Source organism: Hibiscus syriacus, unplaced genomic scaffold (assembly GCF_006381635.1).
Source record: "Hibiscus syriacus cultivar Baekdansim isolate YM2019G1 unplaced genomic scaffold, ASM638163v2 tig00116958_pilon, whole genome shotgun sequence".
Taxonomy (NCBI): Eukaryota; Viridiplantae; Streptophyta; class Magnoliopsida; order Malvales; family Malvaceae; genus Hibiscus; species Hibiscus syriacus.
The window spans coordinates 1,831,793-1,857,651 of record NW_024063484.1 but is presented as its reverse complement, the minus strand read 5'-3'; the positions used below and the strand labels follow the sequence as shown (position 1 = coordinate 1,857,651).

The 25,859-nt window shown below is 38.2% G+C and overlaps 1 protein-coding gene across 1 annotated transcript in view; it reads left to right on the top strand.

Moving 5' to 3' along the window:
* The window catches only part of LOC120189633, a 33,366-nt gene extending 7,800 nt beyond the window's left edge, over positions 1-25,566 (top strand). The window contains exons 7-9 of the mRNA XM_039192856.1: positions 89-2,115; positions 24,734-24,827; positions 25,266-25,566. Of these exons, the coding sequence (XP_039048787.1) occupies positions 89-2,115; positions 24,734-24,827; positions 25,266-25,566 (2,422 nt within the window). The remainder of the gene's footprint in view (positions 1-88; positions 2,116-24,733; positions 24,828-25,265) is intronic.
* Positions 25,567-25,859: the final 293 nt, after the last annotated feature.

The following is a 25,859-nucleotide window of genomic DNA, read 5'->3' as shown; positions in this document are numbered from 1 at the left end:
CAGATAACGATAATGTAGGCACTAATGATCCTGATCCGGAGGTGGATTTTGAATCGGCCATTTGTCTCGGGGAATTTGATGAACACAGCACTGAAGGGGAGTGCAACTTGCCTACTGAATTGTTGAGAATGGTAGAAAGAGAAGATGAACAAATACTGCCCCATAAAGAGACAATCGAAATCTTGAATCTGGGCACTGAGGAAGATCGAAAGGAGGTTAAAATCGGTACAACTCTTTCGACTGAAGCAAGACAAAACCTGATAAATTTACTTCAGGAGTACAAAGAGGTGTTCGCCTGGTCATATCAAGACATGCCTGGACTAGACACAGATATGGTAGTTCACAAACTTCCAATTAAACCAGAATGCAAACCAGTGCAGCAGAAAATGAGAAGGATGCGGCCAGAAATGCTCCTCAAGATCAAGGAGGAAGTCAAGAAACAATTCGATGCCGGATTTCTTCAAGTGGCCAAATATCCGGAGTGGGTGGCCAACATAGTGCCTGTACCGAAGAAGGATGGGAAGGTACGCATGTGTGTCGATTACCGGGACCTTAACAAGGCAAGTCCCAAAGACAACTTTCCTCTGCCACATATAGACACTCTTGTGGACAATACAGCCGGGAATAACTACTTTTCATTCATGGATGGATTTTCGGGATACAATCAGATCAAGATGCACCCTGAGGACATGGAGAAGACCACTTTTGTCACAATGTGGGGAACTTTCTGTTACAAAGTAATGCCTTTTGGATTAAAGAATGCTGGGGCAACATATCAGAGAGCCATGGTAACCCTGTTCCACGACATGATGCATAAAGAAATCGAGGTTTATGTCGACGACATGATTATCAAGGCACAAACCGAAAACGAACATGTCGAGCATTTGAGAAAGCTCTTCCAGAGACTAAGGAAGTTCCAGCTTCGACTGAACCCTAACAAGTGTACTTTTGGGGTAACATCCGGGAAACTGTTAGGTTTCGTGGTCAGAAAAGAAGGCATTGAGGTTGATCCTGACAAAATTAAGGCTATACAAAATCTACCTCCACCTCGAACACAAAAGGAGGTCCGAGGTTTTCTGGGCAGATTGAATTACATAGCGCGGTTCATATCTCAGTTAACCGATAAGTGTGATCCAATCTTCCGACTTCTCCGAAAGAACAATCCTGGGGCATGGAATGAAAACTGTCAGATCGCATTCGAGAAAGTGAAAGAATACTTATCTCATACTCCTGTTTTAATGTCCCCCATCCCAGGCAAACCTTTATTCCTATACCTTTCAATATTCGAGAACTCAATGGGTTGTGTCTTGGGTCAACATGACGAGTCTAGAAGAAAAGAAAGAGCCATCTACTATCTGAGCAAGAAGTTCACAGATTGCGAGGTCAGATATCCGCCTATCGAGAAAGTTTGTTGTGCTTTAGTTTGGGCTACAAAAAGACTCCGACAATACATGTTGTATCACACCACTTGGTTGATTTCCAAGTTAGATCCTTTAAAATACATGATGGGTGTACCTGCTCTGTCCGGAAGGTTAGCCCGATGGCAGATGTTATTATCTGAATTCGACATTGAGTACGTAAGCCAGAAAGCCATAAAAGGAAGTGCCATATCGGATTTCTTAGCAAGCAGAACCGACGAGAATTATGAGCCACTAGATTTTGATTTCCCAGATGAGGACTTGATGGCTTTATCTTTAGAGGAAGCAGTTACTTCAACAGACAATTTTTGGAGAATGTATTTCGATGGGGCATCCAATGCATTAGGACATGGTATTGGGGCAATATTGATCTCTCCGGAAGGGGGTCACTACCCGTTTACCAGCAGATTGAACTTCGATTGTACTAACAACATGGCAGAATACGAAGCTTGTGTCTTAGGAATTCGAGCTGCGCTGGGGCAAAGTATAAGGACCTTGCGAGTATACGGAGATTCAGCATTAGTAATCTATCAACTCCGTGGAGAATGGGAAACCAAAGATACAAAATTGATAGAATACCGAAAGCTAATGTTGGATTTGCTCGAAGAATTCGATGAAGTCACTTTCCACTATGTGCCAAGAGAAGAAAATCAAATGGCTGATGCTTTGGCTACCCTGGCGGCCGCATTCAAACTTGGCAGGGAATCTGAAATGATGCCAATCGACATGCAGTCATATGAGTACCCGGCTCATTGCTACCAGATTGAAGAAACAAAAGACACTAAGCCTTGGTACTACGACATTTTGCAGTATATCAAGCATCGAAGTTATCCGGAGGAAGCCACTGAAATCGACAAAAGAACCATTAGAAGGATGGCCGCTGGGTACGTTCTTGAGGGGGAGGTCTTATACAAGAAAAGCCATACTCAAGTTCTGTTAAGATGCGTCGATGCTGAAGAGGCGAAAATGATAATGAAAGAAGTACATGACGGAGTTTGTGGAGCACATGCAAATGGACAGATGATGTCGAGACAAGTAATGAGATGCGGATATTTCTGGTCCACACTGGAAGGTGATTGCATCAACTATGCTAGAAAATGTCATAAATGTCAGATTTACGGAGATAAAATAAATGTTCCACCTCATCCGCTTCAAGTTATGACATCACCATGGCCTTTCTCCATGTGGGGCATGGATGTTATTGGGCAAATCCATCCGAAGGCTTCGAATGGTCATCGTTTCATCCTTGTAGCCATCGATTATTTCACAAAGTGGGTAGAAGCTGCTTCATATGTCAGCATCACTCAATCTGTTATCTGTAAGTTTTTGAAGAAAGAGATCATATGTCGGTATGGTTTACCTGAAAGAATCATTACCGATAATGCTACAAACTTGAACAACAACATGATGAAGGCTGCTTGTGAGCAATTCAACATAAAGCATCATAATTCTACTACCTACAGACCAAAGATGAATGGTGCAGTAGAAGCAGCAAACAAGAACATTAAAAAGATAGTGGAGAAAATGACTGAGACCTACAAAGACTGGCACGAGAAGTTGCCCTTCGCTTTGTTTGCTTACCGAACCTCGGTACGAACCTCGACTGGGGCAACTCCGTTTTCGCTAACATATGGAATGGAAGCAATGCTGCCCATTGAAGTAGAAATCCCATCATTACGGGTCTTGACAGAAGTCAAACTGGATGACGCGGAATGGGCTCAATCCAGATATGATCAGCTAAATCTGATAGATGAGAAGAGACTGAAGGCCATTCGCCATGGCCAAATCTATCAGAAACGAATGATTCGAGCACATGACAAGAAGGTACGCCCGAGAATATTTCGAGAAGGAGATCTGGTGCTAAAGAGAATTTTGCCAGTTCAGAAAGATTTCCGAGGAAAATGGACGCCAAATTGGGAAGGACCATATGTTGTGAAAAAGGCCTTTTCTGGAGGAGCCCTTGTCCTGGCCGAAATGGACGGACCTGACCTACCACATCCCATCAATTCGGATGCAGTCAAGAAATACTTCGCTTAGGATGAAAACCCGAAGGGGCGTCCTAAGTAAAAAAATGAAAAACGTTTAGGGTGAAAACCCGAAAGGGCGCCCTAAATTGAAAAAAAAAAAAAAAAAAAAAGAACAAAAAGGTGGGTTCAAGATGAAAACCCGCAAAGGGTGTCTTGCAACCAAGGATGGGTCCGAATTGAAAACCCGAAAGGGCAATTTGGATAATTCAAAGAAATCCAGGCAGTTGAAACTTCCCGGCATCTGAATTTTCTGTAGACTCAACGAGTCGGAGAAGGGTTGCACTCTCCTGAAGGTCGTCACATTTTTACAGATCCTTTGGCAAAGGTTGTATTCAAGGTCACACAACGGCTTTTCAGCTCAGAAGTGCCCACATTATTGAAATCTAAGACACTCGTTTATACCTCATTATGTCTTCACCCTCCAAAATGTTTGTCATGTATTATTTGTTCTTTTTCCCTTGTGAATAAAAGGCAATTCTTTTCTCTACACCAATTCCTTTTGAGCATCTTGGATTGAGCTTAAACTTAGTGATTTATTTATTTGTGCAAAAGATATTACTGTACAAAGGTTCATTGAAAAGTACAGGTACTCGGAAGCCGATCAAGGCTCATGCATTTAAGTGAGATGGTCGAGAAGCATTTCCCAGATCAAGGATAAAAAAACGAACATCAGATTGGAACATTTGAAGAATCCAAGGTCATGGATTGAAACCTCATGACTCCATAATCAAGATTTCTAGACAGGCCTTAGCTAGAGTCAAAATCAACTTCACAACGAAGGATATCTAGCACGAAGCCAAACACCCACGATTTCAACTCCACGATGGAGGATATCGTGCCACTCAAGACAACACAAGTTCAACTTCACAACGAAGGGACGGCTGGTTGTCAACGAACAACTTTCCAATTTCAAAGCTGATTTCAACTCCACAACGGAGGATATCGTGCTACCCAAGACAACACAAGTTCAACTTCACAACGAAGGGACGGCTGGTTGTCAACAACAATTTCCCAGCTTCAGGACCAATTTCAACTTCACAGCGGAGGATATTGGACCCAAGACAGCACAAGCTCAACTTCACAACGAAAGGGCGGCTGACTGTCAACAAACAATTTCGGAGCCAATCTCAACTTCACAACGAAGGATATTGGACTCGAGACAACACAAGTTCAACTTCACAACGAAGGGACGGTTGGTTGTCAACAACAATTTCCCAGTTCCAGGGCCAGTTTCAACTTCATAGCGAAGGATATTGGACCCAAGACAGCACAAGCTCAACTTCGCAGCGAAGGGGCGGCTGACTGTCAATAAACAATTTCCCGGTTCCAAAACCAATCTCAACAGCGAAGGATACCGCACTCAAAATCTTCCAGTTCGACTCAACCTCACGACGAGGGAGTTATTTCAGGATTCAATCCAAATCCACAAATCAGTCTTAACACCGGATTTCAACTCTACAATAGAGGATATTCGATGTGATTGAAATTCGTGTCTTTTAATCTTTGCACTATTTTCGTTACACGCTAATGAGCAAAGAGGGGCAGCTGTAGACACATGAATTTCAAGGCCTACATGTTGGCCCAACAATGGATTAACACGCCAAGCCCAAATCCCATACAGAACCGGTTCCACGTAGGGTTGTTTGAAACCCTAATCTCCTATCTCATTCAGCCGCATCGCATCACCCATCCCAGCCAAGGACTCCCTGCCGTGCACGCCTCTCCAACAATCCTAGAAACGTCCGGCAACCGAGACTCATGTTCATCACCAACAACCCAACATTAGACTTCTATTAGGATTCAAAATGTAATCTAAAAACAGGCTTTTCTTTTATTATAAATAAGTGTAAAGCAACACCATTTGAGGACATTCGGATTACATGAAATAAAAGCAGAAATTCCAAGCAAAAGTCAGAGCAAAACCGAAACTTTTTTTTTTGAAGAAGAACAAAAGGTAAAGTTTGTACCATTTTTTCGTTTGGGCACTTGCATGCGTTCGTTTTGATTCGAAAAACCACCAGAGGAAACGTTTTGGCCGATGAACATGGGGTAAACCGAGATCTTCTCCCTTAGATCCACGGTTCCCCGAGGCCCGTTTTTTTAAAAAAAAAGGGCTTTGATTCTCGAAACGAGGGTAAAACGAGCTTTCGAATGGCAAAAAAAAAAAGGTTTTGCCGCCGATGAACGACGACCGTCGCCGTTCAACGACGGCGGCGAGGTGGCGCGGAATGGCCATGGTGGCCAGAAACTGGATTTTGGGGGCCTGTTCTTCAGAAATGAAGAACAGGCGAGAGCAATTCAAATAAAAGAGGGGAGGGGCTTAGTTTTTTAATCAGGAAAAGTGAAGGTTTTGGCATATATACACGACCCGACCCAAATTTCTGACCCGTGCGTTTTTAAATAAATATGGGTTAATCCCATTTTTAGTCCCTCATAGATTTAATCCTTGTTCTTTGACCCTGAATCCTAATTTTTTGAATCTGATTCTCCTCTAATTTGTCATTCAATTTTCCTTTTTTTACAAGTTAGTCCTTTCTTTTAAAAATTTTAATTCTGCTTTTCTATATATTATATTATATTCCTTAATATTTTTTTTTTTTCTTTTGTCTCTATTCTAGTTTTTTTTTTACATTCGTGTATTATTAATATTATTTATTTATTTTATTTTTATATATATATGTATATATTTTTTTTTCACTTATTATTATTCTATTCTCTCTATTTTTTTAGTATTTATTATACTTTTGATTATCTTGTTATACTCTTTTTTATGTATATATTGTTTATTTATTATTAATTAGTATCATTAACGTGTATATATATAAATATATTTAATTTTCTTTTTATCATTATCGTCTTTGTACATATCTTTTATTCATTTCATTTATTCACTTAATTTTATTTATTTATTTTTTTCTCTTGTCTAGTTGTTATTTATTTATTTATTTATTACATACATTTTTTACTTTATTTATTTAATTATTTATTTATTCGTTTGTTTTATCTTATTAATTTCTTATTATCTTTATTTTTCGATTCACTTCCATTTCTTTTTTTTTCTTAACATTTCTTTTCCTTTAAGGTACTTTCAATCAATCTAAGGTAAGTAATTTTGGGATCATTATTTTACCTTTTAGGTTAAACTTTCAATTTTCTTAATTAAAGACAACTGGAAATTATATAGTACCGAAAGGGCAGTTCAAGGGTGCTAACCCTTCCTTGACTGTAACCGACTCCCGAATCCGACATATCTCTGGTAAAACGCAGATCAGGTAATAAATAGGGTATCCGATCAACCCATTTATTTTTAAATAAATGATCGGTGGCGACTCCAATCCATTTTCCTAAGTCGAAGCCCAATTCCGGGGCCCAACCGAAAGACGGTTGCGACACCGTGCCTTGTAGAAATGCTCCTTTCCCTACAAACATAGATTAATTTTTGATTTTTGGTACCCAAATTCTTTTGGGTCCATATTCATTAGTTTCCAAAATCCTAGTCCCCTTAGGTATCCATTTGTGTAGGATATTTTTATCTTTAGTAGTAATGAGTTCTTTAGGAACCCACATACTTCTAACGATTTTTCCATTAGAGGTTCTTTGGGGACCTCTATGATTGTAGTTTCTAAAACTTTTTCTAACAAAGTTGGATTTTGAATTTCCACCTTTTTCAAAATGTTTTGTTCCAACTTTATCAAACGAAGTTTTAAGATCATCAATTTTCTTTTGATGATCATCATTGATCTTTGAAAGTAAATTTTGCAAATCTAAAATTTTCTTTTCAAACTCTTCTAGTTTGATTTGCAAATCTTTGATTTTACTTTCAAGATCGTTGTTGGTTTTGGATATGAGTTTGTTTTCATTTTTCAATTTTGAAACATCATTTTTATATTTTAAAAATAATTTCTCATAATCCGAAGCCAACCCATTATATTCCTCTAATAACTCATCATAGGATAAATCATCAAAATCGGATGAGTTAGAGGTTACCTTAGAATCTTCCCCAAATGCCATCAAGCACAAGTTAGCTACTTCTTATTCCTCTTCATCTGAACTTTCTTCATCGCTCCATGTAGCCACATGAGCCTTGTGCTTATTATTTGATTGACCCTTTTTCTTCAATTGTGGGCAATCATATTTGACATGCCCTGGCTTTTTGCATTCGTAGCAAATGATTGGGTATTTCTCTTTCGGTTCATTTTTTAGGCCTTCATTTCGTTTGAATTTTATTCCTCAATAAGGTCTCATCATTTTTCTGAACCGTTTGGCAAACAATGCCATTTGTTCGTCATCGTTATTCGAATCACTCTCATCTTTTGTGGATTTGAGAGCAACTCCAATGTTTTTCTTCTTCTCCTTCTCCTTTGGTGTCTCGTCAATCTTGTCGAGGTCCACCTCATCTTCGAGCATTATTTTATGAGTGAGGAGTGACCCAATTAGCTCTTCAAGAGTTAAGGATGTTAAGTCCTTAGACTCGATGATTGCCGTCTTATTTGATTGTCACGATTTTGGGAGGGAGTAGACTAACTTCCTCACAAGCTTTTCATTTGAAATGATCTCTCCATATGATTTGAGACCATTGAAAATCGTTGAAAATCTATCAGTCATAGCTTTGATATCTTCATTTGGTTTCATCCTGAAATTTTCATAGCTATGCGTTAGAATACTAATTTTAGATTTCTTTACCTCATCGGTACCTTCATGAGTGACTTAAAGTTTGTCCCATATTTCTTTGGCGGTTGTACACGATGAAACTCTTCCGTATTCATCTGGTCCAAGAGCACAAAAAATGATATGGATGGCTTTGGAGTTGAGTTGTAACATTATTGTCTCTCCTTAACTCCACAACCTTGGATGAGTGAGAGGTTTGATGTATCATTCTTCTACAGGATTCCATGCTCCCATGTCACTTTCTTGAATGAAGTACATCATTCTATTATTCCAATAAGCATAGTTAGCTCCATTGAATAAATGAGGCTTGTTGACGGGCATCGAGTCGAGACCGGAGTCAAAGTTTGAATCGAAGGCCATTGATGACTTTGATTATCGATATAACTCTTCCCGAATCGACTCAAGAGGCGATTAAACCTTCAAATGAGTTAGGCTCTGATACCAATTGTTGAGTTAATCGATTGACTGAATCGGCCAAGAGGGGGTGAATTGGAATTAAAAATTGTGTGGAAGCTTTTGCAGAAAATTGAAAGAAATTGCACAGCGATTTAGAGTGGTTCGACTTTATCAACCAAAGTCTACGTCTACTACCTTAGCTATCCACACTAAGGATTTTCTAACAAATTCACTAATTTGTTCTTTCTTTTGAGGCCAAAGAGATAACCTTACAACTCCCTCAAGAATATACCCCCAATTCTTGAGAACACTCTTTTCTCAAAGAGAAATACAAATTTGCAAACTTACAAGAAAAACCTCACAAGGCAAATATGTTTGGACAATTCTAGAACAAAGAAAGAACACTAAAGAATAAATACAATTGAGCACAATAAGTGTTCTTGAAAGCAAAATGAATATTGAATGAAAAATAGGCTTGAAATGCTCAAACTTGAGGTTTGATGCTTTCTCTTTGATTCTCTCTTGATTCTAATTGCTTGATGTTTCTTGTTGTTGATCAATGGCTTCTAAGCTTGCTTAAATACACCTTGAATCACTTCTGGACGTTGGGGATAATTAGAGAAAATAATATAGCATTTTTAGTGTGAAAACAATTAATAAAACAGTTTGGAGTGTGGGGGGAATCAGTACCCCCTATGGGGAATCGGTTCCCTAAGTGTAAAATTCAAATATTTTGACCGTTATACAAGGGGGAATAGGTACCCCCTGGGGGGGAATCGGTTCCCTCTGAGCATACTGGAATTCTCAGAGCCAAACCATTCAGGGGGGAATCGGTACCCCCTTAGGGGGAATCAGTTCCCTCTGAGCAATCTGGAATTTTTGGCTTTGAAATGGTTCGAAATACTTTGTAAAATTATTTTGAAATTGTTTTAAGAGTAAAACTTAATTTTACACTTTGAGTAAGGATTAAAAATGATCTTTGAAAGATTTGGAGTAATGTTTTGATATTCGAATAATTCTATCGAATATACTTAGAAAATCATTTGGAAAATCTTAAATTCATTTAACTTAATTTGTTACATCGAAATATCAAAATGTTTTCAACAGTAGTCATTCCTTAGGAGATTACTTAGTGTTCGAGAGAATGTCTAGGTAGCACTTACTTAGTGTTCGAGAGAAATTAGGGAGGAACCACATAAGCAAAGGGTTCTAGATAGTGACTAGGCCTAATCCACCTTAGAGATAAGGCTAGGATTTCATTCGACTAAAAGGAGTTGTGCATGAGCAATAGGTTAGATGTTAATGCTGTCGCAAAAAGGTATTGCCGAGACATATCCCGTTATCTGGACCAATAGGATCACTGCAGGGGTTTACGCCAACCGGTTTTGCCAAGGCATCTTCACTCTATCGAGTCCCTTACTAGAGATAGCATAGGGCACTCTAGTAGACTCTGTCGGGAAGATTAGGCATAGAAGTAAGATCATTCTGAGAAGTATACTTAAATTTCCTAAGTAACTCCTATCACTCATTCCCATAGTAGCTTGTCGTGTGAGGAAGTCTAAAGTCCTGATAATCAAATCCAGTATTTACATTTTATATTGCCTTTGCATTTCCATTTGTTTGCACTAAACACAATTTAATTTGTCACGACATCTACATCCATTTTGCCACAGCATTCTCATTTGTGATTATCATTAGCTATACTTAGTTACTTTCGAATAGTGCATAAACTTTACTCAAGATCTCTTCAATCCCTGTGGATATGATACTCACTCATCACTGTATTACTTGTTCGATTGTGTATACTTGCACACATTTCCTCATCCATATATAGTACTCATAATTCGCGGACACGTATCGAGTGAATCCAACCGATGGGTTCACGAGGTAAGCACCGTTTCACTTGAAAATAAAATCGATAAATTAACTAATATTGTTAATTCCCTTGTTGTAATAAAGAATGGATCAACCAGAGTATGTGGGATTTGTATGATGCCATACCACCCAATCGATTGATGCCCAACATTACAAGAAGAAGATAGCGTACAAGTGAATGTCATGGGTAATTTTTTGGGACCTCCCCAAAGGTCTTATAATCCCCAAAGCAATACATACAATCCGGGGTGGCGAGATCATCCTAATTTCAGCTATGCGCAAAACTAGAGGTTGAATCAAACTTACTAACCGAGGCTACCGCAACCATATCAATCGTTGAAGACTTCACTTGAGACCTTTGTGGAGCGATTGACACAATCCCAAGAAAAAAATCATAATCACATGGAGTCACACTTATAAGAAATTGATAAACAAATCAGTCAATTAACATAAATCGTGGGCCGCTTAAAATCACATGATAAGCTTCCCTCTCAGACCGAAGTAAACCCATATGAGAATGTGAGTGCCATCACTCTCAGAAGTGAAATAATTGTCGAGCAACCAATCTGAGAGAAGATTGATGCCAAATCCCAGAAAAAAGATGAAGAAACAATTGACTTGGAGAATGATGAGGCAAGTGACACAAACTCTCACGAGAAAAAGAAGGATGACACCATAATTCAAAAGAAGAAGTATTCGATACCTAAATTTACACCATCCCCATATTTCGTACCACCTCCTTTCACATCAAGATTCATAAAGAAAGACAAGCAAGCCGAAGAGAATGAGATCATATACGTCTTTCAAAAAGTTGAGATAAATATCCCACTCTTAGAAGTAAATTAGAAGGTCCTAAGGTATGACTGTTTCCTTAAAGAGCTTTGTACTACTAAAAGAAGACTTACCGGGCATGATAAAGTAAGACTTGGAGAGCACGTTTCTGCGGTTTTGACCCGACGATTTTCATTGAAGTGAAGGACCAAAACATGTTTGACATACCTTGCAAAATCAACAAAATGGGCATTAAGATGGCAATGTGTGATTTGGGAGCCTCAATAAATGTGATGTCTTTATCCATTTACAACACTCTTTCAATTGAACCATCGAAGGACACAAGAGTTACCATTAAATTAACGGATCACTCAGTTATCTACCCAGAAAGACTCTTGGAGAATTTCTTAGTAAAGGTAAACGAGCTAATCTTTTCGGTCGATTTCTATATCATCGACATGGAAAATAACCGCTCAAATACTTCATTTGAGGTCCTCATTGGGCGACATTTCCTTAGCACTGCCAATATAAAAATCAACGTGAGGAGAGGTATTCTCACAATGGAATTCAACGGTGAGATCGTTAAATTTAACGTTTACAAAGTAATATGATATCCTAAAATTATTCAAAATAATAATTTTATTGATGTGATTAAGCCTGCGGCTGATGAATTTATTGAAACTAACTTTTTAGATAAGTTTTGCAGGGAATTGGACGATTTTGATAGTGAATTTAGGGAGTTTGAACAAACTTTTTCCATTAGTTCTAATGAAATTACTACACATTCGAAATCTAAACTTTTACATTCTGTTTTTACATACTCCTCATATCGAATTAAAGGAATTACCAGATCACTTGAAGTACGTATTTTGGGCGATAATGATACTTTACCAGTGATTGTGTCGAACAAATTTACCGAAGAAGAGGAAGAATATCTTGTAACGATATTACGTGCATATAAAGAAGCTATTGGTTGGACCATAACTGATATTAAGGGGTTAAGTCCCTCAACTTGTATGCACAAGATTAAGATTGAAGATTGAGCTAAACCATAATGAGAAGGACAACGCTGACTAAATTCATTGATGATGGAAGTGGTAAATAAGGAAATTCAGAAGCTTTTTGATGTCGATGTTATCTATCCGATCTCGGATAGTAGTTGGGTAAGTTCGGTTCATATTGTACCTAAGAAGATTGATGATACGGTAATCAAAAACCCGGAAGCTGAGTTAGTTCCAACTAGAGTACAAAATGGGTCGCGAGTCTGCATAGATTATAGGAATTTGAACTCTCTAACTAGCAAAGATCACTTTCCTTAACCTTTTATTGATCAATTAATAGAAAGATTAGCCAGTAAAACTCACCATTGTTGTCTCAATGGATTTTCAGGTTTCTTTCAAATCCTGGTGGCTCTTAAAGATCAAGAAAAGACGATGTTCACATGCCCTTTTGGAACATTCGCTTATAGGTAAATGCTCTTTGGACTGTGTAACGCGCTTGACACATTTCAATGTTGCATGCTCATCATTTTTTTATTTTGTTGAGAAAGGTATAGAGGTATTCATGGACGACTTCGCTGTATATGGTAATACTTTTTTTCGAATGTCTTTTCAATTTATCAAATGTTTTAAAGTTGTGCCTAGAATACAACTTTGTTTGAAACTATGAAAAATGTCATTTCATGGTTGATAAAGGGTTTATTCTAGTACACATTATTTCTTCTAATGGTATTGTGGTTTATAAAGCCAAGACCGATGCTATTCGCTCACTCCCTTACCCCACTACAGTAAGGTAATAACATTCTTTTATTAGCTATGCAGGATTTTATCGACAGTTTATCAAGGACTTTTTGAAGGTAACACAACCATTATGCAATCTTCTCCAGAAAGACATGACTTTTTACTTTAATATGGAGTACCAAAAATCGTGGAACACATTGAGAATTTGTGATGCCTCCGACACTAGCATTGGCACGGTTCTCGGCCAAAATATTGAGAAGGAGCTGCACATCATTACTTATGCGTCTCGCACCTTAGAATCGGCTCAAAAAAACTACTCTACAACCGAAAAAAACTTCTTGCCATAGTGTTTGCTTTAGAAATTTTTTGATAATATTTACTTGGTACTAACATTATCATTTTTTTTCTAATCATGCAGCATTATGGTACCTGATGAGCAAGAATGAAGCAAAGTTGAGGCTAATTCGTTGGATTCAACTCCTTCAAGAATTCAACTTGGAAATAAAAGACAAGAAGGGGAGAGAAAACTTAGTAACCGATCACTTGAGCTGAATTCCTATCATCTTATCCGACCTGCCAATTAAAGAATAATTTCTAGAATAACACTTAATGTTGGCACAATAAAAGAATTTGCCATGGTTTGCCGACATGGTGAATTGCTTAGCCTCGGGTAAAATTTTGACACATTTACCAAGAGTGGTAATTAATCGAATCAAGAGGGAATCTCAGTTTTATATTTGGTATGATTATTTTCTTTAGAAGCGCTGTACTGTTCAAGTAATCTTTCATTGTGTCACCGAAGAAGAGGTGAACTCGATCCTTAATTTCTGTTATTCAAACTCGTGCAACGGTCATTTTGGGCAGAAACACACTACTCACAAGATCTTAGAATGTGATTTCTTTTGGTTGAATATTTTTAGAGATACTTATTTTCATTGCAAATCATGTGAAAAGTGTCAATGAGCAGGTAATCTAAGTCGTAAAAATGAAATGCCTTTAAATCCAATCCAGATATACAAATTTTTTTATGTATGAGGTCTTGATTATATGGGTTCTTTCGTTTCATCTTTTGGTAACACTTATATTATTCTCGTTGTTGACTATGTTTTGAAATGGGTTGAAGCGAAAACAATCCAAAATAATGATGCGAGAACAACTGTGAATTTTCTGAAAAATTTTATTTTTTTCCAGATTTGGTGCACCAAAGGTAATTATCAGCGATAGAGGAACCTATTTCATCAATCGCATTATCGAGGTGCTTATGAAGAAGTTTGGTGTGACATAGAGAATCGCCACGACTTACCATCTGCAAACAAATGGGCAACAGGAAGTATCGAATCGCGAAATTAAGATGATTTAGAAAAGATTGTCAAGCCAGATCAAAAGGATTGGAGCTTAAGGTTAACTGATGAGCTTTGGGCATATCGAACGTCTTATAAAGGGTCGATTTGGATGTTTTCATACCACCTTATTTTTGGTAAACTGTGCCATTTACCAGTTGAACTAGAATATCAAGCCTATTGGACGATGAGGCAATGCAATATGGAAATGGAATCAATCCGAAAAACACATAAATACACATTCAAAAGTTAGAAGAAATCCGACGAAACACTTACGATAGCGCCCAAATTTTAAAAAAAAAGATGAGAAAGTTCCACGATCGAATGATATCCTTTAAATCGTTTAATGTTAATCAAAAGGTTTTGTTATTTAATTCTAAACTTAAGCTTTTTACTGGTAGACTTCGATCAAATTGGCTCAGACCATTTACGGTGACTAAGGTTTTTCCTTATGGAACTGTAGAAATCGAAGACAACTTGGGAACTCGATTTAAAGTGAATGACCAAAGGTTGAAGCCATATTATGAAAAATGCTCCAGTTGGATTAGTCGAGGAGATTGAATTAGAAGAACTCACACTTTAAAATTAGGTCGTCGAGCTAACGACGTTAAACAATAGAGCTTGATGGAAGGCAACCCATTTCGTTTTCCTTTAATTCGTTTCTTTTTAATTTATTTTCAATTTTTAGTTTTCAATTTTTGTTTGTTATTTTCATTCGTTTTACATTTGAGAAAATCGCCTCAGTGACCAAAAAAAAGTTATAATATACGATTTTAACCAACTTTTTTTGGATTTGCCAAAATGACCAACAAAATCGCAACGCGAAATAAAAATCGCAACGCGATCCCCAGAATCGCAAATCAGTTTCCAAAATCGCAACGCGATTCTTGAAAATCGCAATGCGATAGTCAAATTCGCATTGCGATTTTCCAAAATCGCAACGCGAATATGAAAATCGCAACGCGAACACATAAATCGCAATGCGTATCCGTAAATCGCAACGTGTATCCGTAAATCGCAACGCGTATGGGTAAATCGCAATGCGTATCCGTATATCGCAACGCGTATCGGTAAATCGCAACGATAATACATAAAATCGCAACGCGTATCCGTAAATCGCAACGCGATATTTAAAGCGCCATTATAATCGCTACGCGTATTTTATTTTCAAATTACAAAAACGATATTAAGACAAAATCCGTAATCGCAACTCATAACCTAAAACCTAAAATCACAACTCAGTCCCATCTCCATCTCTCACTCTCTACGGCGAAGAAATCCGTCCCCATCTCCGAAGATTTCCGTCCCCATCTCCGGCGAAATCCCTCACAACCATTCACGGTCAGAAATCCCTCACAATATTCAGAAATGGAAAATCAACCTCCGAGGGTTAGTTTTTTTAATTATTTTTATTTTGAAATGTTTGCATTATTGTAGGTTTTTCATATTGAAACTGATGATAAGTTTACTGGTCATCTCAATAATAGATTAACCATTTCACTTAGATTTCATTTCGCGTTACGATTCTCGTTGCGATTTCATTTCACGTTGCTATTCTCTCGTTGCGATTTTCAAGTTAGTATTTGTCTTTGTCTTTGTTCTGTCTTTTGGTTGAAGTAATGCAATCCATTCAAGTTTCAATTTGCAGAAGAGTCGCAACGAGATAATGAAAATCGCAACGAGAGAATGACTGTCGCAACGCGAAATGACAATCGCAACGAGAGAATCGCAACGCGAAATGAAAATCGCAACGAGAGAATCGCAACGCGAAACCAAAATCGCATTGCGATTTTTATTTCGCGTTGCGATTCTCTCGTTGCGATTTTCATTTCGCGTTGCGATTCTCTCGTTGCGATTGTCATTTCGCGTTGCGATTCTCTCGTTGCGATTTTCATTTCAACCAAAAGACAAAACAGTGTTGCAAATTTTAGTTTCAAGAATAAACTACTACTTTTTATGTTTATTGTTTTTGGTATATCTTCACAGTGTAGTTTTGGTATATCTAACTTGGTATGTTTATTGTTTTTGTAGAAATTTTTTTCGGCTCAATTGACCTTGAGAAATAAGTCAGCCTGGCCACTACAATGCTTCGAAGCTTTCACCTGCTCAAAGACAATTGTTTGAGGAAACCTGCTTCGGGCCATGGCTGAGAGTACAGCATCCGGGTGGAGATGCTAATTTGACCCATTTGTGGCTTCAGACCATGACATCAAATCTACCCGACAGTATACAACGTGGTGAGGAAGAGATATGGTTTCATTTTCCATCAGCGTATACTTGCTTTGGGCGGAAGGAGTTCTGCTTAATCACTGGTCTACGATTCGGACACGATGATGTAGGCCGGTACACTCGTCATATCGCCCGCCCATCATGGTTATCCCGGGTTTTTCCGGATGAGTCAATGGAGAAGCCGAACCTACATGTCGACGACCTGAAGAAATTGTTTAATAAGAAAGCTGGTTTCACTCGGATGGATGACGTCGATGTTGTCCGAGTATGCCTTCTACTACTTGTGTATGCCGGCTTTTTAGGCAGAGAGGCCAAACAACCTATTCATCGGGAGCTAATAATATTGGTAGAGGACCTGAATGCATGGAATCTGTTTCCGTGGGGTTCGTATATATGGAAAGCTACCTGGACTAAGTTGTCGTCTGCCTTTGATGACCGCAAAAGTTTGCGGGGCGATGGGTCCAAATACACTTTGTCAGGCTTTGTTTGGGCCTTTAAGGTAAGAATTTCTATATAATGTTTCTAAAATTATAATTAATTATTTAACAATTACTAATTTTGTTATTATATTGTTTGTAGATTTGGATATTCGAGGCTTTCCCCAGCATGCGTACATATGCAATAAAAACGTCAAATGATATTCCCAGGGCTATTTCCTGGAAGAGGAAAACTCTGTTGGATTGGGAAGACTTAATACCATATGCGACAATAAATAATGTAAGTTAACACAAATACTTTCATATATATAAACTAGTTATTAATAGTAGACGTTTAACTTTGTTTGAGTTTTTATATTTTAGGAGGCCAACATTCCATTACAAAGACTGACACCCACGGAGGAAGAGCTTGCCACTGATTGGTGGCAAGCTAGTCAGAGTTTTTTTGATGGCACGGATGATGAGCAGCATCCACTTCCTCCAATTCGAGAGCCATCACCTCACCTAGAGCCATCACCCGATAGACCCGACTATACACCTCTAGAACGAGAGCCATCACCTATCCCGTCACATCATCGAGCCTCTTCTCCACCATCACCTCATGATAGGCGACCGGCAAAGATGCCACGACTCCTATCTCCCTGTTCTCCACCTCCACCTCAACGGGATGAGTCAAGGGAGTTACGTGATGAGGTCAATGCCTTGCGTGAGGAGATCGGTACTCTACGCGATAACGATGGTGCATGGCGTGTGGAGGTGTCAACTTTACGTGGTGAGGTTGCCGCTCTACGTGAGATGATAGTATCGTTGCAGAATGAGGTTCATACTCTACGCAACGAGGTAAGTTTAAGATTTTCCATATTTAACTTAATGATAAATTTACTCGTATTTCACTTAGATTAGCCATTTCACTTAGATTGCTTAGTAAATTTATTCGGTTGCTGCCAATTCTGCTAAACTGTGTATTCTTTAACACTGTGAAATAGTATTTGTCTTTGTTTTGTCTTTTGGTTGAAAGTAAATTTGTTCGGTTGCTGCCAATTCTGCTAAACTATGTATTCTTTAACACTGTGAAATAGTATTTGTCTTTGTTTTGTCTTTTGGTTGAAAGTAAATTTGTTCGGTTGCTGCCAATTCTGCTAAACTGTGTATTCTTTAACACTGTGAAATAGTATTTGTCTTTGTTTTGTCTTTTGGTTGAAAGTAAATTTGTTCGGTTGCTGCCAATTCTGCTAAACTGTATTCTTTAACACTGTGAAATAGTATTTGTCTTTGTTTTGTCTTTTGGTTGAAAGTAAATTTGTTCGGTTGCTGCCAATTCTGCTAAACTGTGTATTCTTTAACACTGTGAAATAGTATTTGTCTTTGTTTTGTCTTTTGGTTGAAAGTAAATTTGTTCGGTTGCTGCCAATTCTGCTAAACTTTGTATTCTTTAACACTGTGAAATAGTATTTGTCTTTGTTTTGTCTTTTGGTTGAAGTAATGCAATCCATTCAAGTTTCAATTTGCAGAAGAAGAAATAGTTTACTTTCGCAACACGAAAGTTAAAATCGCAACGCGAAACCAAAATCGCAACGCGAAATGAAAATCGCAACGACAGAATCGCAACGCGAAACCAAAATCGCAACGACAAGATCGCAACGCGAAACCAAAATCGCAACGACAAGATCGCAACGCGAAACCAAAATCGCATTGCGATTTTCATTTCGCGTTGCGATTCTTTCGTTGCGATTTTCATTTCGCATTGCGATTCTGTCGTTGCGATTTTCATTTCGCGTTGCGATTTTGGTTTCGCGTTGCGATTTTAAGTTTCGTGTTGCGAAAGTAAACTATTTCTTCTTCTGCAAATTGAAACTTGAATGGATTGCATTACTTCAACCAATAGACAAAACAAAGACAAATACTAACTTCAGGGTATTAGTTTGAAACATTTTTCTTTGTTATCTGATGCATTTTGTGAACTATGATAGAATAATGACTTGGGTGAATACAATGCAAGTTTGAAACATATTTGTCTTTGTTTTCACTGTTTAAATATCATGTCTGTTTATTTACTGATTTTTGTATTTAATTATTTAGCGGCCCGATAGAGTGGATGCTTTACGTCGGGTTATGCTTGCACGACGGAGTTCACGCATCAGACAGCGTGCACGTGCTATTAAGTCTCCGTACACCCCAATAGTGCGAAGACACCGCAAGAAGAAGCCCGACTCGCCTGTCATCCCTCAAGAGTCCACTCCTATCGTTGAAGAGGCCCCCCTATCATTCCTCGAGAGTCCCCTCCCACCGTTCAGAGGCCACTGTCATCATTGAAGAGGTCCCTCCCACCATTCAAGAGCCCGATTCACATGGCGTCATATGTAGGCTTCTTGAGAAACCCTCTGACGTGCCGGACATGATGGATTCAAGTTGGCTCTCGTATGAGTTACCGGCCAGTACCATACCGGTATCTGAAGAGGAGAGGGAACAACTACCGGACACAATTCTGGATAACACCCTTTGGGCTAAGACCGCTGTTGATTTTTATCTACATGAGCAGAGCCAGGGGTGTTTCACTGACATATGCAAGCTCACCGATGATATCTATTTGTTGCTTGATCGGTCTTGGTGGGGCGTATTATTAGGGGTCGAAGACAATGGCTATTTCGATGGGGGGGTAAGTCTTATATTTTTCTTATATTTCAATTTGATTAATTTTTTTTTAAAATTTATGTAAGTCACTAATATATGTCTTTTTTGTAAAACAGCATATCGATGCGTGGGTGACACGTCTTCTAATAATAAGAAAACTTAAGAAAAATAAAAATATACGATATACAATTATGCCGACGTCTTTTCACGCCGTTCACTTGAAGAATGCACGAGATGAATCATTTGATTTGGGCAATGGACAAGCTAAACTTTATCCTGCATGGTGGGAGGTCGATAAGGTTAGTATTTATTTTAGATTGAGTTTAAAGGTTTTATGAATAAGTGCGCAAATGAATGAATTATACTTATGATTGCAGGTGTTTATCCCTGTTTTGGAACGTAAACATTGGATTCTCGTCGAGCTTCAGCTCCCATCCCTTAAGACAATAGTGTATGACAGCATGATAAATTACATATCATTGGCTGATTTAAGAGATGTTATTAAGGGATGGAGCTCTCATTTGGCTAAATTCTTGGATGCGATCAATTATTGGACTCGTTCTGGAAACAAGAAGCCAAAGAAGCTCAATATTACAGTTATTAGAGACGAGACCGCGCCACAACAAACGAGCGGAGCCAGAGGAGATTGTGGTCCTCTCGTATGCTTGGCGTTGGAGCGTTTGACGACGGGAAGCATCAAGTATCTACCTCCCACCGATAGAGATAAAGCTGCAGTAGGCTTGTGGTTTCGGCATTATATGGCTAATCGATATATACGAGACGCTGCCTACCTGCATCCGCGTTATAAAAATGTCCATAAACAATTGGTAAGTTTATATACTTTTGGTTTGAAAATGTTTGGTTAAGTAACTAGAATTCAATAATTTGCTGTTTGTAGGTTTAGATGTGTAGAAAGTGTTGTTTGAACAAATGTTTGGTTTCTGCAGGTTAATCTCAGAAGTGAACTGCGTGAAAATGATGTCGAGCTGCAAAAGTTGATTCAATAGTTTAATTGATTGTTTTTTGATTGTTTAATTGATTTGTAAAAGTTGATTCAATAGTAGATGATCGGAAATAAGAATTATTGCTTATTTAATTGATTTGTAAAAGATGATTTGTAAAAGTTGATTTGTGTAATTGATGCGAACATAATTCTTATTTGTGCTTGTTTAATTGATTGAAATGTAATGGTTGATTTTGTTGATTTCAATCTGCATTATGTTGAAGGCAAAAATGACTATCGCAATGCGAAATGAAAATCGCAACGAGAGAATCGCAATGCGAAATGAAAATCGCAATGCGGAAAGAAAATCGCAATGCGTTTATAATTTCACATTGCGATTCTCTCGTTGCGATTTTCATTTCGCATTGCGATTCTTTCGTTGCGATTTTCATTTCGCATTGCGATTTTCATTTCGCATTGCGATTTTCATTTCGCATTGCGATTCTCTCGTTGCGATTTTCATTTCGCATTGCGATTTTCATTTCGCATTGCGATTCTCTCGTTGCGATTTTCATTTCCGCATTGCGATTTTCATGTTGGGATTTTCATTTCGCGTTGCGATTGTAATTTCCGTGTTGCGATAGTCAAATGCATGCCTAATAGTGATAACAACTGAATAACAAGAGTTGGTTAAGTCAAAATGGTTGGCCTGAGTCATTAATTCAACTGAAAATGTTAAAAGTTCACACATAAAATCCACATAATACAACGTTTGCATTTAAAAATCACCTAAGTTAACAGTCTCAAAAGGTGAAGCCAATTGTGATTGGGATTTAAAGATGATTGCCTTTTGCTTGACACCATATGAGCTTTGGATTTTGATGAGGATCCATATTTTGGTAGAGGAAAAGATGATTTTGATGGCACTGGTGATCCACATGTCAACCTTGTATGACCACTTTCCTTGCACCGACTACATGTCGATCTCTTCTTCTCTTCACCCTTAGACGGTATACGATCGTGACTTTTTGGTCGGCCAGGTAGCCTTCTGTCCATGGCTGGTGGCAAAACTGTTTGTAAGTCATCTGGTATGTCCCACTCAGAAGGATGTGGAATAGGGTAGACAATCTCGGCATAAGTTTGTCGATAAACTTCTGTAGTGTAGCAATCCATAGCGTATGCGCTTGAATCATCTTGGTTTAAATGAAGAGCAACTTTTATAACATGGCCACACGGATAACCAGATGTTTGCCATTTCATACAACTACACGTCTTTGCATTTAGATCGACTAGCCCATTTAAGTTATTATCCAGTACTTGAAACAAAGTGTTTGAACATGGTTCAACTCTCCATGACGTTGACTTCACAACACGTTTCGTTATCTTTTTTTCAGTCCATGGTGTAACACGATGTTCCAATGTTCCTGTAAATTTAAATAAACAATACTTAGTAAAATATAAATATGATAAGTTACGAATTCAAAGAAATACCTGCATGGTTTCTTTTCTTGTAGTACCACTGTTGAATAGAGGCTCGAAAAAACTCCATTAACATAGTAATGGGTAATTTCCGGGAATGACGACTTAGAGCGTTGATTGATTCTGCACTATTAGACGTCATGAAACCATATCTTGCTCCAAGTTGATGTACTCTTGACCATCTTTCAAACCCGACATCTTCTAATGTTTGAGCACACTGAGGCAAAACATGTCTTAAACAATTTATATGCTTATTGAAATCCACTTCCCGATAAGCTTTTACAGCCTTCCAGTATGTCCATTTGTGCTTTTTATACCAACAGACCTTGATTTTAGATTTCTATACAAATGAACACCACAAAGTCCATGAAAAGCATCTGGGAAACACCTTCTAACAGCGTTGTCAATTGAGTTTGCCCTATCGGATATGATTGTCAGATTGCTAATAGGACCTATGCAATCCCTAAGATGCCCCATAAACCATGTCCATGAATCAGAGGTTTCAGATTTGCCAACCCCGTAAGCTATTGGCAATATCCCATTGTTAGCATCCATGGCTACTGCTAATAAGTTTACTCCAAGGTATCGACCTTTCAAATGTGCTCCGTCAACTATAATAACTGGGCGCATGCAAGTAATAACGAACGAATCTACAAAATAATATACACAAAATATAATCATTTAAATGTGAAATGCATGTAACTAACAAAATGAGTCAACAAAATTATATTGATTTACTAACCGTAGCACCAATGGCGATAACAGCAACTCAAAGCGTCCATCTCTCTGTTTTGATATGAGTTACCGACCCAGGATTTTTCAGCTTTAAATTGTGACAATAAGCCGGCAGTTGGGCAAACGATGCTTCTGGCGACCCCCTCAACAATTCCAGGCATAACATTGGCTCTCCAAGCTTGAGAATATGATATACTAATCTTGAACCGAGCATTCATGTCAGTCATAATTTCATGTCCCCGATATACCCTGCCATTCAAAAACATTAACTCAGCCAAAACCACCCAACACCTTTTTGTTTGCCTGTCTATGGTGAGGAAAAACTTGGGTTCTTGAACATGTATGTTTATCAATAAAAGTCCTAACTTGAAACATTTTGCAATCTTTTATTCTCTTTGCAATTATACGCCACGTACAGTTTTTGTCAATCATACACCTTGTTTCGAAACGATCTTTGCTTGATTTGTTAACTTTTAGTTGATAGCCATCTTCCACACATTTCGTATATAAAGCTATCTTCAAGTCTTCCTTTGTATCAAAACAATCATCTTTCTTGATACGAATAACTTTTGTGTAACAATCAACTGCTTTCTTTATCAACTCTTCTTCCGGTATCTAAAGTAATTCTGGCATATTCCAGTTATACGCCCGTGGCATTTTCTTTTCTTCGGGGACTTTTTCTTCTTCTTTTTCTTCTTCAGGATTATATGAATTACAGAATGGATGTTCAACATGTTCATTCACAGTCGTAACTTCCTCCTCATTATCATCAACATTACATTCTTCGGCAACGGCTGTTTCATCATCAAATTCGGGTATTGACCAATATCAATATCATTACACGCATGGTCTGTTTCTTCTTCTGAAACATCATCAAAATCCGTGTATTGACCAATATCAAAGTCCGGATATTGACCAAGACCAAATTTCGAATACTGGCTAGTACTCACAATTTTTTCTGTTGGCTCATCATCGTCTAACTGGTCAATACGAAAACCGGAATTTGGTGCTGAAAGTTGATTGGGATTTGGATTAGAAAGGTTGTGGGTTTTGAGAAAAACTTAGTTGATTACTACCCGCTACTGACCCAACAATACTACTTCTAGGTTCAACAACATACAATGTAACATCATCTTGTGAAACCCTAATGTAAGCAATGAATCGTTCAACATCTTCATTGTCGTTAACAAATAAACTTTACCATTTCTCTGATAAGATAGCCTAAATCCACTTAGGGCTCTAAATTCAATTTATTTGAAACACGTAGCATTAGAGTTTCATAAGTTAACTTTTGTAAAGACAATTTTAGTTGAAGATTCATGGGTAAAGGCATATATTGTAAAACACCATGAACATTATCCCATGACCCTCCAAAACACAAATCTATCCAAACATGATCAACATTAGATGATTTCATGGTTGTAAATTAATTTACTAAACAGACGAGATGCGAAACTAAAACCTGTTGCCGGATTGGGAAGGATGTCGTTGGATATAGGAACGGATGTCGCCGGAGAGAGTGATAGATGGAGATGGAATGAGTTGCGATTTAGGGATTTAGTTTATGATTTCAGTGTTATATACCCAAAATTTCAGTGTTGTGATTTACAGATTCTCGTTGCGATTTACGGATTATCGTTGCGATTTACAGATTCTCGTTGCGATTTACGGATTATCGTTGCGATTTACGGATACGCGTTGCGATATACGGAAACGCGTTGCGATTTACGGATACACGTTGCGATTTACGGATACGCATTGCGATTTATGTGTTCGCGTTGCGATTTTCATATTCGCGTTGCGATTTTGGAAAATCGCAATGCGAATTTGACTATCGCATTGCGATTTTCAAGAATCGCGTTGCGATTTTGGACACTGATTTGCGATTCTGGGGATCGCGTTGCGATTTTTATTTCGCGTTGCGATTTTGTTGGTCATTTTGGCAAATCCAAAAAAAGTTGGTTAAAATCGTATATTATAACTTTTTTTTGGTCACTGAGGCGATTTTCTCTTTACATTTTTATTTCTTGATTTGAATTTTGTAGGTAACCCGAGCATTTTAATTCAACTGCAGACAAAGCAAGGCGGAAAATTGTTTCAATTGACGAAGGAGTTGGCCGAATTTAAGGCCAATTTGAAGTAGAATTTCGGCCAGATTTGAAGTAGGTATCACACGGCAACCTCAAACCCACAAATTTATTTCCTTTGCCGCCAACATTCCATCACCTTTTGGCCTCATTCTTTTGTAATTTTTGGTCGATCATCTCCCCAATCAAAGTCAATTCTTTTTGAATTGATAATCAACCTCCCTAATCACCTCAAATTTCAAAATTAAATTCCCTTACCAACCAAAACACTTCACCAAATTAAAACTCATACCCTACCTCACGTTAACCATAAAAAATTAGTATTTCCCCATTCTTTTATTAATCGGTCGAAACCTTACAACCATCAAACACCATTGACGTCGCCTCGCCTCACCGCCGTTAGTCTTGCACCATTGTGTACTCACCGTTCCATTACCGTCGAATATGTAGTTCCACTATTATTGTTTCTTTTCTTATTTTGTTGATCAAGAAACGTGGTGATAACAAGAAACCATTTGGGCAATCCATCTCGCCCACCGATTAATCTCAGTGGTGGCCGATGTCGTTTCACTACTTCTCCAGTGATCGATATTTCGAGAAGTTCTTACTCGCTGCCACAGCCTGCTCCCATTCCTCAATCAGCCGCTCGACATGGAGGGAGACATGCGCGACAGCCGCACCCTCACTCGTCCACACCCGAGCCAATGTCATCATCATCCGCTCATCATTCATCCGATTTTATGGTGCCACCGCAAGGTTCTGTTGTTCCATCTGAATCACGCAAAAATTGACCGTCCTCTTCATCCACTCTGATATTTTATTCGATGCCATCTACGACACATTCGCAATCAATGTCGGATGTTGCTCATTCAACACATGCAACACTACTCGAACAAACTGAACAACCCAAGGTAAATTCTACTCCTATTGATATCGAACCATTACTAATGTGGCATCCTATTTTTGGCATCCTATTCTTGGCATCGGTAATCGATCGTCCTTTTATAATCAAGGTGATTTTATTTCAAAAAGTACACGTTGGAATTGGATTTCGATTTCGATTAATAGATGGAAGAAAGTATCG